The 14130-nt window shown below is 35.8% G+C and overlaps 1 protein-coding gene across 1 annotated transcript in view; it reads right to left on the bottom strand.

Annotated features, from left to right (window-relative positions):
- LOC126457951 (eukaryotic translation initiation factor 3 subunit B) overlaps positions 1-10427 on the bottom strand; it is a 68741-nt gene extending 58314 nt beyond the window's left edge. The window contains exon 1 of the mRNA XM_050094683.1: positions 10248-10427. Within this exon, the coding sequence (XP_049950640.1) occupies positions 10248-10383 (136 nt within the window). The 5' untranslated portion in view covers positions 10384-10427. The remainder of the gene's footprint in view (positions 1-10247) is intronic.
- Between the last annotated feature and the right edge of the window lie 3703 nt (positions 10428-14130).

Genomic DNA, 14130 nt, shown 5'->3' on the forward strand with positions numbered 1-14130 from the left:
TTGACATGATTGTTTTCTGAAAAGCGTCTTCTACAACATTGTCTATTACACAAAATACCCTAAATTCAAAAATAACCAGTCAAAATGACCTCCAAAGTTTGGTATCCAATTTTAAACATCCACTTTTTGGGCCCAAACATAACAAACAAAGAGTGATTTATGAGAGTATTTTTTCCTCTAGTTAGATATCATACACTACTAGCCTCATATAGAGTAACAACACTTACAAATGTTTCCGTAATTTTTTATGAGTTTTTGAAAGTTGAAAATTCTCATTTTTTGAGAAGTTTGGGGTTAGTTATCTCAGGTGGGACTGAATATAAAAATATGATTTTTGTATAATTTGTACTACTATATGATCGCAATGTCCTATAAAAATTTCAACATTGATATCTGACTGTGAACAAAGATATGAATTTGTGAAAATGAGGAGATAATTCACATTACTCTACAACTGATCCTATAGCTGTTGCCTATTCATGTGTGATATTGGTGGAATATAATCAATTATTGAAGTAAGATACTGAATTATATACAAAAAATGGAAACATTACTGAAATTAACATTTTATTATTTTGACTTACTTAAAATAAATATTTTCAATTAAAATCCTTTGAGATGCGACTGTTCCTAAACCTGGTGGTGAATGTTAAGAACACTTATTTCTTCAGACAGCTTCTGTGATAAAGAATAAGACCTCCCAGTTGGTGTGGTAAGTTCAAGCACTGAAAGTTTCCTTAAAACATTTTTCATTGGTATCCAAACTTTGTCACTGGTAGATTTCTTCAGTGATATTCTTGGGCCGGCAGGGTGGTAAAAATGCACAAAAACAATGGTCTTTGTAGGCTGGCTTTACTTCATGCTTTGTTGTACCTCACACGTCATCATATGCATTTTGGAAATACGGAAGAGTCCGATCCCGCCCGTCTGCTTTGACCCATGACGTCACAAATATGGTGGAAGCGACCATAAACCACAATTCCAATATGGCGCATATAAAGTCGTTACGTACACATTATGAGGACAAAAATACATAAAAAAAACACACACACGTTCCACAAAAAGCCTAATGACACTTAATGGGACAAACGCAGGAAATAGGGGTTTTTTGGGTGGGGGATAAACTAAATACAAACAAATTTAGACACCCACCCCCATACAAAACCACGCAAAATGACGAAAAAACCGACATCGCAAACTCCCCAAATACCACTAAACACAATGTCATCTGGAATCTAACACTTCCCTTAACCTATATAGCTCAACAGCAGCTCTCGATTCCATAAATTAGTACCTAACACTTCCCTTGACCTACATAGCTCAAAAACATCTCCCGATATCAATACCAACATTCACAGCCACACATCGGGATCAAACACTTCCCTTGACCTGTTATCCTTATGACATCTCCACATACAGCCGTCCCTGGTCTGAGATGCCGGAACTTAAACATCACCTAACACACCACCGATCACATCAAAATGACACCTACAAACACGCCACTCTCACAAACTAAATTCCGCGCCGTAGTGACGTCACACACCACAACAGCCTTACGTCACGGGTCAAAGCCGACGGGTGGGATCAGACGCTTCGTCCGACCCTGCATTTTTACGATGGCAAGATGCAAAAAAGTGCCATTCAGCCGCCAATCCAAAGTCTTCTTGTTCTTATATTGACTACCACTTCCATCTGAAACTATATCAGCTTCATAACCTTGGGAAAATTTTCTTATATACTTTTGAAACACATTACAGCCAAAGTGTTGTGCTCCAAGTAGTCAATTAGAATGCAAATTGAAGAATGCAAACTTCATCTTTCTCATTTTTAAAGTACAGAATAAATGGATGCACTGTTGCCTGGTCACTGACCCAACACTAACCTTGTACTGCATCCTGAATCACAAATGTAAAATTTTCTGCAAAATCAGCTAGCACTATGCATTCAGTTTCATGAAGTTGTGCTTATTTTGTCCTTCAAAAACTTACTTTGGATTTTTAAAATATAGTGGTAACTTGAGTTTTTGTAAGTTATCAATTAAAGATTCCAAGTACTCTTCCTGAGATTTAACCACTGTATCATTTCTGCCTTGTCAGTTGTGACCCACTGTTTGAAGGTAATACTGTCTGGCATTTCCTCATCATCTTTGTGAAACAATTCAATAACAGTTTCCTTACCAGGGCATTCATTACACAAACTCATCATGCAGTTATAACTGTTATTGTCACAGACCATTAAATCTAGTAACTCTTTGTAGTTAAGATCACTGAGTTTTGCACTCACAATCATCAGTTTGACACTTTGATGCTATAAACAGACACATATGGAGTGTGTCCATGAGGATCCAGCCAAAATACACCACTTAGGGTGGAGGTCACAAAATTTTGACCTTCCAATTTTGCATTCAGGATGAGATTTTTTGAAAGCTACATGAAGTTCATTTAAATTTGACAGCACTAGTCAATTCTGCTTTGTTACTTTAATTCCAATAACAACAATCTTTGCAACCTGGGCACGTTTTACTGTTTTCATCATCTTCAAAAAACTGCTGGATCTTTTAATTGTTTCTTCACTTATACCTAGGCTACTCCTTTCTTCTTTCCTAAAACTGGAAAAATGCCTTGTTCTTTCACTAATTTTTGGGTTAGTTTAACCAAACAATGAGAAAAATTGAATTCATGAACTATGTTTTCTCTTTACCATGGGTCAGGGAGCAAACTAAAAATAACTTTTTCCTCTTTAGATGTCACTGAACATTTAATTTTTAATTTCTTTATTAAGCTCAAATACTCAGTGTCAGATAATGTTGGTATCTGTATTATTAAAGCACGACTTCAAGTCTCTTCTAATTTTGTCTGAAATTTGTTGAACCTTATTTTCAATAGCTGCTTTTCTTTTACTGCTACTTAATTTTATTATTTTCAGAGCAGGAGATATGTCTAACTTAGAACAAGCAAAATCCAGTATGCTAACACCTTCTACATTACAAATATAAATGTCATTAACAAGATTACATGATTCTGGTTCTGGATCCACAACAAATATTTTTGAGTAACAATTTGGGCACAGGGAATTTCTAGGAATCGCATTATGTTTCACTTGAGAAGCTGTTTCACTCTGACATAACAAGTGCAAATGTGTACGTTTTATTTCCCTCAAACTTTCAGTAACAGACTTTTTATGAACTTAAAGTGGACCACAGCACTTTCTTCCAAAAATATGGTTGTACTTCAGAATATATTTCTTCTCATGATAGCCACACACTGGTGTTCCAGAACTTACTCGAAATTTAAATGAAGTTTGTCTAACTTCATCAAAGTAACCGACATTTTTTCAAGTTTTTTTGAAACTTAACTGTAAACTGTTTTGTGACACACTTCACTTGCTATCTGTTCCACAGAGCACTGTTCAACCATATTATTGCATTACACTTAATCTGCCAAAATTAATTACATATCACACACAGAACAAAGCACATAACACATTCAACACTCTAAGTATGTACATCCACTGTAACAGAGGTTTCAGAACAGACTGACTACAACAATGCCACACCCAGCAATAATTTAATTCTTTATTGACAATAAACCTAAACGTAAATGGGCATTTTTATTACCATAAAACAAAAGTGAAAGCTCTTATTGTTTAATATTGCATTATTAAAAATAAACTAAATGAATATTAGGTGATAGTGTTAACTAAATATGTCACAAATTTTATCACAATGCAACAATAAACCATTTAAATAGGCAACAGCCAGAAGATCAGTTGTAGAGTAATGCGAGTTATTTCTTCATTTTCAAAAATTTATATCTTTGTTCACGAGTCATTCCATGTCAAATCAACACACCTATGTTACCTCAACCCTCTTTGATTTTGCTGGAAGTTGGTATACTTATAGCGGGAACTGAGACTAAGAAAAAATACCAAATTTCAATTTTTTTATCTCAAACCATTCCTGAAATATGGCTATTTAAACTTTACAAAGACCAGCCAAAAATGTGTGAACAGACTTTTTTAAAATTGTCCTAGGAGCTGCCCTAATTGAGCTAGAGAACTGGGAAAGGTGTCATTTTGCATGCTCTTTCCAGGGATATGCAACAAAACATAGCTTCTAATTAATAACCTTTTTCAAAATGGTAATTAATATTTTGATTTAATTTTTTTGGAAAAAGCACATAATTGAAAATTTTCAAAATATTTCCATAACTACTTCATACTGTTGCAAATCACATGGCAAAATATAAATGTGGGATGATGGGGTTCATTGTTAAAAAAAATTATTCTGGATTCTTGTTTTTCACTAACGGCCCTAGTTTGACCAAACTGACCTTTAACAAACAGGAATTTCTTTAAAATATACTGAAAGGTAAGTAAAAAAAAATATTAGAAATATCAAAACATCACCTTATTAAACCAAAACTAATCAGCATATTTTATAATTAAGTTGACTGCTTATTTTAATTTCATACAACTTCACTAACAGTATAATAACCGATATAACAAAAACAAGAAATTGAGCATTTAACTACAAACTGAAATAAAGTATAGATAAGTACAAGTATTTACATAATAGTTCTGGTCCATGATGTTTGAAATGGAACTATTAAACAAATTAAATACGCAATGCTTGTTTTTGTGTAACAGGTATCTGTACAGAGCTAAATTTAACACAATAGGTACTAACAATAATTTTGAAACAACTTTCTATAAAATATACATTAATACTAACCTGAGACAAAAATTAATTTTTGAGTTGAAAGCAGTTTCCCAATAAATTGTCTTTGAACTTCACATATTACATTTTAATAAAGCTGGCTGGGTTTGGTTTACATCACTTTCATTAAGAATGTATGTTCTCCCTGTCGGAGTAAATGGATTCACTTTTGTGAGAACACCCACAACTGACACCCACAGGACATCTGCATGTGCAGGATAAGACAATGACTTAGCTGGTCCACATGGATGAAGAAAAGTTATTTTCACTTCATCATCAAGTTCTTCGTTTTTTTTCTAAAATGTACCCAAGCCACCAGTTTCTGCCATATACAGTGGTGACATAGCCTGATACATCTTGTAACTTCAGTTTGTCTGGTGATGTAGTTACTTCCCTCTCCCAACTCTGCATATCACCTGAGAAGTATTTGACTATTAATTTTGATGTAGTGTTGGGAATGAAAGTGTGAAATTGCTGTGTTCCTTTGATTGTCAATGCCTCTTCAAGATGGCTTTTTAAGAATATCTCTGAAGCAGCATAGTCTTCTTGAGTGGAATATGCAAAATCAACATTTGTGATATTATCTACTGCCCACTCAAATAGATCTCGTGCGGTTTGGATCTGATTTTGGTATGGCCTTTGCAAACTTGCACGAGCTGCCAGTTTCTTTACTGAACCCCCTTCTCCATCACAAGGCCCTTTTCCATGTGCTGTGGCTGAAAAGTGCCACTCAGCTTTTATGTTGAAGTCTTCCTCATGACTGCAAAGGTTCAGGATGTTTTTCTAATTTTTAAACTGAGCGGAAGAACCGTCAGAATAATAGTATATCTTTTTTGGAATCTTTTGAAATTTATTTGTTAGATATGAAATTAGCTTCTTTTTAAAGGTGTAAACCGCAGTTGTATTGTGCTCAAAGCAATCAGAAACAATGACAAAGCTCATATGCTCAATTTTGTCTTCCTGTTTGTAATATATAACAAAACAATGAATGGTAATCTGTTGTCTTGTCCAGTGGAAACTCTGAGCTTCATCCTGTAGAACTATACTATAATTTTCTGAAAAATCACATATGACAACAAATTCAGATTCCATAAGGTTTTCTCTTGTGGAGTTAAGGAATGTTCGTTGTTGCTTGGCAATGAAGTCGTGCCGAATCAAAGTCGACATCTTACTACAAAATAAGTATGAATTCTTCAGAAGTTTTCTGAACAATTTCCAGATTCATCGGTCAACTGACACCCACTGTCGGAACTGAACTTGTTCAATTAAGTTTTCATGAAAAGTGTGTCTCAAAATTTTACATATGACAGTTTCTCCTGGGCAGTATTCACAGTTTCCCATGTTGCAATCAACTGATGATGGGTTGCAAAGCATTTTTGCAATGCACTGCTTATATTTGTTTAAGCCGCTGTTTGTTACTGTATTTAGTTTGGCATTTTCTACAATAATTTTATGTTTTGGTGAGTTGTGCACACGCAGACAGTGTGTCACTCCTGCCAGCTAATACACAATGTTTTGGTCTCAACTCAGCAAATTTAGAGACACCTATTTTTACGTTACGAAACTTTTCTTTATAATGCTTGTAAGCTTCTTCAAGGTTACACAAAATAAGTCATTTTGATATTTCTGATTTATTTCCACTTGTTTCTGTAATTGTCACACAATCCTTAATACCTGGCATTGCCCTGCTAACAACCATTTTCATAAAAAGAATGTACAGTTTTGACAGTTTCTGTTGGTAAACACTTCCCTGGTTTTGGGTTTGGACCTTCCATGAATCCCTTCTCTTTCAAAATTTTTTTGGACTGCCGAACAATGTAATTAGGAGCATTAAATTCCCTCATTTTCCTGACACTCCACTTTTCAGGTAAACTTGTAAGAATCATTAGTTGTTTTGTTCTACTTATAGAATTTTTAAAGTTTCTTTTAAGTTTTTCTAGAACGGATTCATCAGTATCAGTATCTGATGAAGTTTCAGGAGCAACGAAAAGTGTGTGTGTCATTGATGAGATTTTCTTCACTTTTGATTTGGCGTAATGCCTAGATGTTAATTTTCTCTTGTCAATTGGGGACTCACCTAGTTCTTGAAGTGTTGTGTTAAATGTTTTAACAGCTACTGAAGTTGGAGTGAAGTCAGGGTCTTGGTCTCGGATGATTATCTCTGATCCAGAAGATTCTTCAACACTCATCACTGATGGGCTCTGGTGTCTTTTTCAATTTGGTTACATCTTTACTACATTTATCACAAATCTTGGCACCACTTGGTATTTGAGGAATTAATTTGGGCATCCATGTTGTGACATTTCTCAGTTTTTTTCTGCCTCTAATAAAACGATTTGACTTCTTCAATGGATTACAACACTGCACTCTTACAGGACTGCACTTTTTACTTCCATATTTATACAAAAACCAATTATAAACTGTCCTTCAATGTATCGATTTACTTGAAAATGAACTATTAAATATAATAGATACAGACTGGTCAACACAGAGGTAACAATTGATGTGCATTAAAACCACAGTGCACAATAATGCTGTAGGCACACAAAGCATTAGAAGGTAACAATGCAGACTACATCTCAACAATGGCTCCAGTCTCTGAATCATTGTACAGACATCAAGCCCTATGTATATGGTCTTCTACTGACGTACTACCTTAAAGGTCAGTTTGGTCAAACTAGGGCCGTTGGTGAAAAACAAGAGTCCGGAATTTTTTTTTATGAACCCATCATCATCCCACATTTATATTTTGCCACGTGATTTACAACAGTTGAAGTAGTTATGGAAATATTTTCAAAATTTTCAATTATGTACTTTTTGCAAAAAAAAACTAAATCAAAATATTAATTACCATTTTGAAAAGGTTATTAATTAGAAGCTATGGTTTTTTGTCCATCACTGGAAAGAACATGACAAATGCTGCAAAATGACACCTTTCCCAGTTCTCTAGCTCAATTAGGGCAGATTCTAGGGCTATTTAAAAAAGTCCATTCACACATTTTTGGCCAGTTTTTGAAAAGTTTACATGACCATATTTCAGGAAAGGTTTGAGGTAAAAAATTGAAATTTGGTATTTTTCTTAGTTTCAGCACCCACTATAAGTATACCAACTTTCTGCAAAATCTAAGACGGTGAGGTAAAATTTTTATTTGAAGTGTGTTGATTTGACATGGAATGACTCTCGCGGTCAGATATCTACATTGAAATTTGTACAGTACATTGCTTTCATATAGGTGTACAAACTGTGCAAAAAGCATATTTTTATATTCAGTCCCACCTGAGACAACTAACTCCAAACTTTACATAAAGTGAAAATTTTCAAATTTCAAAAATTCATAAAAAATTTGTAAGTGTTCTTGCTCTATATGAAGCAAGTAGTGTACAATCTTTAACTATAGGAAAAAGTAAACTCATAAATCACTCTTTGTTTGTTATTTTTGGGCCTAAAAAGTGGACTTCTGAAAATCTGGACAGTACCCAAACTTTTGAGGTCATTTTGACCTGTTATTATTGAACTTAGGGTATTTTGTGTAATAGACAAGGTTGTAGAGGACACTTTTCAGAAAACAATAATGTCGATTGCAATGTTGTAACTTAACCTAGGGCACCAGACCGAAAAATCGTCGTGCGCATACAAATAAAAATGGCCGCCATCCAGTAAAGGTGCAAGATAAATTATTTTAAAAAACTGTTTTGAACTTTTCAAATATAAGGCAACCACATAAAAAATTAAAATATTTATAAATGGACTAAATAACCAGATACCACCCGTCTTCTTTGATGTCATAAAAATGTGGACATGAGTCACTCATTGAAATCCAATATGCACAGAATACATGCCTTATGAATTGTCATTATTCCCATTACATTACATTCATTGGCTTCAGCAACTTGTAACCAGACTTCCACCTTTTGACATAATCTAGCCTTCTGGTTAAATATGTTCCATTGATTCTAAATCTGTTGACCTGTACCCAACATACAAGCATATGCCCAGCATCTTAAGTTTTAAAATATTCTCATCTTTCCTAAGATTTGATCCAATCTTTCAACATTATAGTTACTCATGTTAAATACAGCAGCAATTTGTTCTATGCAGTTGACAATTCAAAACTTCACAATGTACACATATACAAAATGAATGGCATTTGTGATTTTCTGTAATAGATCATGAATAATAGCTTATTATGATTTGTGTGACAACAACAGTAGTCTCCATTGCAAACATACGGAGAACAGCAGAAGCTGTAAACAAGAGACAATACAAGTTTTAAGAAATGGGGCACTAGTTGAATACATGTATGATGAATCAGACTACCATGATAATTGTCATTACTGCTAGGACAAGTAAGGTTGGAGAGAATGGCAAGTCACATACCATAACTACCCCTGGTATAAAAAAATAGAAATGCAGACAATCAGTCACAAATATTTGCAAGCTTCTTTAGTAAAATAACACCTTTGCAATCCCAATTGGATCTAAGGCTTTGTAAATTGCGGTATAATTTCCAACTTCTGCACAAGACATAAATGTACGATGTGTTACAAATCTCATGGTCTGAGGAATGAGACTATACAGCATCTATGCTCTCCACTAATGAATGAGTTCCGGTGTTTTGAGGTATTTCAATCACTGACACGAAAATATACGAGAAACATCTACCCCAGGAGAAAACTGAAGGCCTAGAGTGTGATGCGGAATAATGCCATCTACCACACTGTATCTTGGTTCTGGTGACAGACACATTTGTAATCTACTCCATCTTTGGCCAACCGGCAGATAGTATTTAAATAAGCGTTTTCCTGTGTTTTGTACCAATAATAATTCAAAAAATTCTGACAGGAGGAAAACCATTCAGTTTCTGAATTTTTACAATATAACTACACTTTGCAATCAATGGCATAATTTCCAATGAAAAATATGAGCGCAAGAACTGCCCAATTAACAGTCATTTGATGTAGGCCCATCCAAGTTGATAGAGAAACATCACGTAGGTCGGGTTAGGCTGTAAGACATGTACAAAGTTATGTTTTGACAGATCTTGAAAAAAAAAAGTATGACTGGAAGGCAAGGGGCGAATTCTGCACCCTTAACGCACAACATATGTAATGCTATATTCCGTATAACGTCGGTGATACCCTTTTATCCAATGCTTGATAAATTAACACACAAGACGTGATTCTCTCTTACCATTCACCAACATACCTCACTAAGATGTATTAGCACTGTACTTCGAGTCAAGCTCACGTCAATTTTACAATGTTTTGCATTCACCAGCACTATTCCGCTCAAAAATGTAAAAATAGCAGATAACTGCAGCTGCCACATGCATTTAACCTCTAATACTGTCCCGGCAAATAATTTTTTTTCTGAGCTCGGGAATTCAGATTCTTCGCCGAATTTGGTTTATTCACATTTCTTGTTAAATCGCAGATCACATGTTGTAAATAACTCTTATCCACGCAACTTAGTAGAAAAGCACAGACCATATGCCAACTTCTAACGCCCCAAATTATAAGACTACAATACCTTCATCAGTAATGTTGTCCACATAGCCCTCGGGATCATCGAAGTTAGGTTTTCCGTCATCATGATTTTCTGTTTTGTCTTGTTTATTGGAATCAGCGTTTTGCGCTGATTTATCGCCATCCTTCTTCTTAGCCATCTTGGAAACCTCGTGGAGACAGTAAGATCAGACGCTACTCATTCGACTAAATGACGCTATCGATAAATATGGCTCTCAAAGACAAACCACTTCAGACATGCGCTTTGAACCCTTGTTGAAACCACGAAATGGCCCGTTCAAACGTAACGTTTTATCTGCGAGGATTACCTTGCTCTATTTGGTAATCCTTTTTAAACTATGTCCATACGATTCCTCTTTTTCATGCATAATCACAGAGAAATGGAAACAAAAGGGTACGCACGAGAATTTATACATAGACACACGTGCTTTCTCGGGCTCACACGTTGCCTCAATGCCCTTAAGGCCCGTCCACACGCAACGATCTGTCTGCGCACATCACATCTGCGCAGACAGATCGTTGCGTGTGAACAGAAGATTTGTACCAACCTGAGGTGTGTGCAAACCTGGAAGTTGGAGTTGGAGGTTTGAGCGAAACCTCTCAAATCTGTCGGTTCAAACCACATCTGCGCAGACAAGTTGGAGCGTGTGGACAGGAGATCGTCGCAAATCTGGCGCGAAACAGCTGTTTGCTCAGTCTAGTGTTTGTATTTGTGTGCACAGGGCATTAAAATGGCTGATACTCGTCAGTGTTCTCGAGAGTTTGTAAGTGAATTCATTGAAATATACAGAAACCACCCATGTTTGTGGAAGATTAAAAGTAAAGAATATAGTGATCGAGACAAAAAGACAGCAGCATACAATGCTCTAATTGAAAAATTGCGGGCAGTTGGCGCCTCGGCAAACAGAGAAACGGTAATAAAAAAATAATTTCGTTGCGAACTGGTGAAATTATTTGCGGATGTATGTCGAAACTTATAATTATCTCTTAAAGCATGTAACCCCTCATTTTATGAGAAAAATACTTGTATGAGAAGGGAAATTTCTCCTCATGAACGCCTGGCAGTAACATTAAGATTCCTAGCAACAGGAAGGAGCTACAATGATTTGGAATTTTCATCTGCAATATCGAAACAAGCATTGAGTGAAATAATACCCAACACATGTGAAGCTATTTACGCTTTCCTGAAAGATGAGTTCATGAAGGCAAGTCAAGTAAATTAGTCTGTCAGCGAACTGTTTACCGAAAAGAGTTATCCAAAGTTCAGAAATCTAGAAGATCTGGTGTAGGAGTAGATCAAGTATACCAGCCAACGTTATGGTATTTTGATCTACTTGGCTTTCTTAGTGCTCAAGAAACGCCAAGACCAAGCAGGAGTACAATTGAAGATGAAATTGGAGTGCCAATGTGCGAGGAAATGGAACACGAGGTTATGTAAAACAAAACAGGTTCGCCCTGCAACTCTCGCAGTAAATTTACATGACAAAACTGCTTTCGCTTTAGCAGCCACTGCCTGCACCATTTTGACCGCTTTCTCTGTTTCCTGCAACACAAGTTGCGAACACAGACCACAACAGAACTTCCTCCATTTCTATTTTTCAAAATAACTGAATTAAATTTTGACGTTTTCGGGGAGCGTAGTCGCTTGCCACTGATATTTCTTTTCTACACCGACAGATGGCGGGCGAGTAGTAGATTGGGGTTTGTGTCGTGTGAACACACCACATTTGCAGCGATCTTTTGCATGTACAGACATCTGCGCCGATGTCTGCGCAGACAGATCGTTGCGTGTGGACCGGGCTTTAGTATACGTTAATGGCAGAACTACACTACTTCCTTTAGTGCCAGACACTATTACGATTTACTGGTGTTATCTTTGATTTGAAACGGAAGGTGCCATATCCATTTTTAGTAAGTCTATGATTTTGGAATAATTAGCTGTTTTGTATTATAACTTCCAGTAAGCTGTTTCGAAGTAACGGCGCATTGAAAATTTGTCACAAGCACGTCACTCTTATGATTAAGTGTCAGTTAATAACGGATCAACGATATAAGTGTTCAAGAGGCACTATGGTAAAATTTACCAGCTAGTCGTTCGGACTTACTTAAGAGGGGTCGGGTATTGTGGCAGAAAATAGAGACGATAGAAGGACGCCAAAAAATATAACTCATGCCTTGCAAACTGCAACATATGTATTAGAGAGAACTCCAATATAAGATTCTATTCAACAAAGAAAACGACCCAAACCATTGCAAAAAACTTCATGTTCTCCAGCAAACCAGATGAAACACACGCATTTAAATTGGAACACTTTCTGGTCAACTTTTTTGGACAAATACTTCAATTCGAGGTTGCACACAGCAGCTTAGACGTTTATAAATGATTTGACGTGAAATCTGAGAGACACCATAGAATAAAGGTAACTGCCAGATCTGTGGAATGGTCGACTGCCATTCATTGAACAGTAGGCTACTTCTGAATTCCAGTTCTATGGAAATCGATAAAATTTAAAGGAGTAAGTTTTTTATCAACCACTATTAACGAAATAAATAGCAAGAAAATAATGTATATGGACATCAAAGCATCTGCATCATCCAAGACAAGAATTCCCACATAGTTTTCTCACATTGTTTTATAAACTACATCTTCAGCGAGGGAGGAGAGTCTATATGTGATCTGGAACAACACTTGACGAGCAAAAAATAAGACCTCCTCAACAATAAATTGAAAAGAGAAAAGTTCTTACCATTTATAGGTCTTACTTAAATGTTGCAATTAAAGTCAATGAAAATTTTTTGATATCTCTTTCTGAGTAAATTCATGGATTAGTGTAATTGATACTATCGAGAATTGCAGAGTCAAAGGATATGGGTTCATGTCCTATATGCAAATATTTTTCATCCTAGCATTGTTAACACGTCTGAGACTTTCGTATGAAGCAATACAAGTATGTTCTGCAATATTCTGTGATATTAACTGTTCCGTCTGATTAGAGAATGAAGGATGAAATAAATATTTGTCTATTTATCTGTTTATTTCCTAGTATGTGACGTTTTCTGAATGTACGGTTAGGCAGAAATCTAAGAAAACAGCTTAAATTGCTGTGAATAAAATGAGGAGCAATAACATTCAAGTTCTTCCTTGTCGCAAATATTTCTCTGTTTATTTCGGAATATGAGACTACTTCCGATGTGTGGTTAGGTGGGAACCTAAGCAGGGAGCTTAAAATTATGCAAGTGGAACGAAAAGGAATAACATTCATATTCTTCTTTGTCACAGATTTTTAGATATCTATATCCTATTGTATGCAAAGATCACAAAGGGACAGCAACTTCACAAGTTACAACCAATAGCATTTCTCGAATGTAATTTTCACTCTGCAGCGGAGTGTACTTGGGTAGCTCATTGGGTAGAGCACTTGCCCGCGAAAGGCAACGGTCCCATAATGCATGAAGCAGTGTCTCCAGAACTCAAATTACAAATAGCATTGCATTGCCTGGTAATTGTATCATGTTCCAAAATCCATAACTACCAAATTTGTTTCAATTGTTTGTAATGCCATCTGCATGAGACTTGCAGAATTCATGAAGGTAAAGCATAACACTGTTTAATTATTTCTCTATTATTTTTATTAAAGATAAAAAAATGTATTTGCAATAAGAACACAATATTACAATTTAACTTAATCGATTGTGGTGTCATAATACAATTGATGGTTTCTGGCTCTGACAGACTTTCTTCCTGTCTAGCATTTCCTTGGCAGTAGCTAACTAACGTATTGTTCTCTTTTGATTGATAGGTTCTTAACCCATTGGTCTGCTATGAGGGTTATGACGCCCTGGGGGTAATCCATCCCTAACCTATTGTTTGGTTAAGTGGTTTTCCA

The sequence above is a fragment of the Schistocerca serialis genome, chromosome 2 (genome assembly GCF_023864345.2).
Source record: "Schistocerca serialis cubense isolate TAMUIC-IGC-003099 chromosome 2, iqSchSeri2.2, whole genome shotgun sequence".
Taxonomy (NCBI): domain Eukaryota; kingdom Metazoa; phylum Arthropoda; class Insecta; order Orthoptera; family Acrididae; genus Schistocerca; species Schistocerca serialis.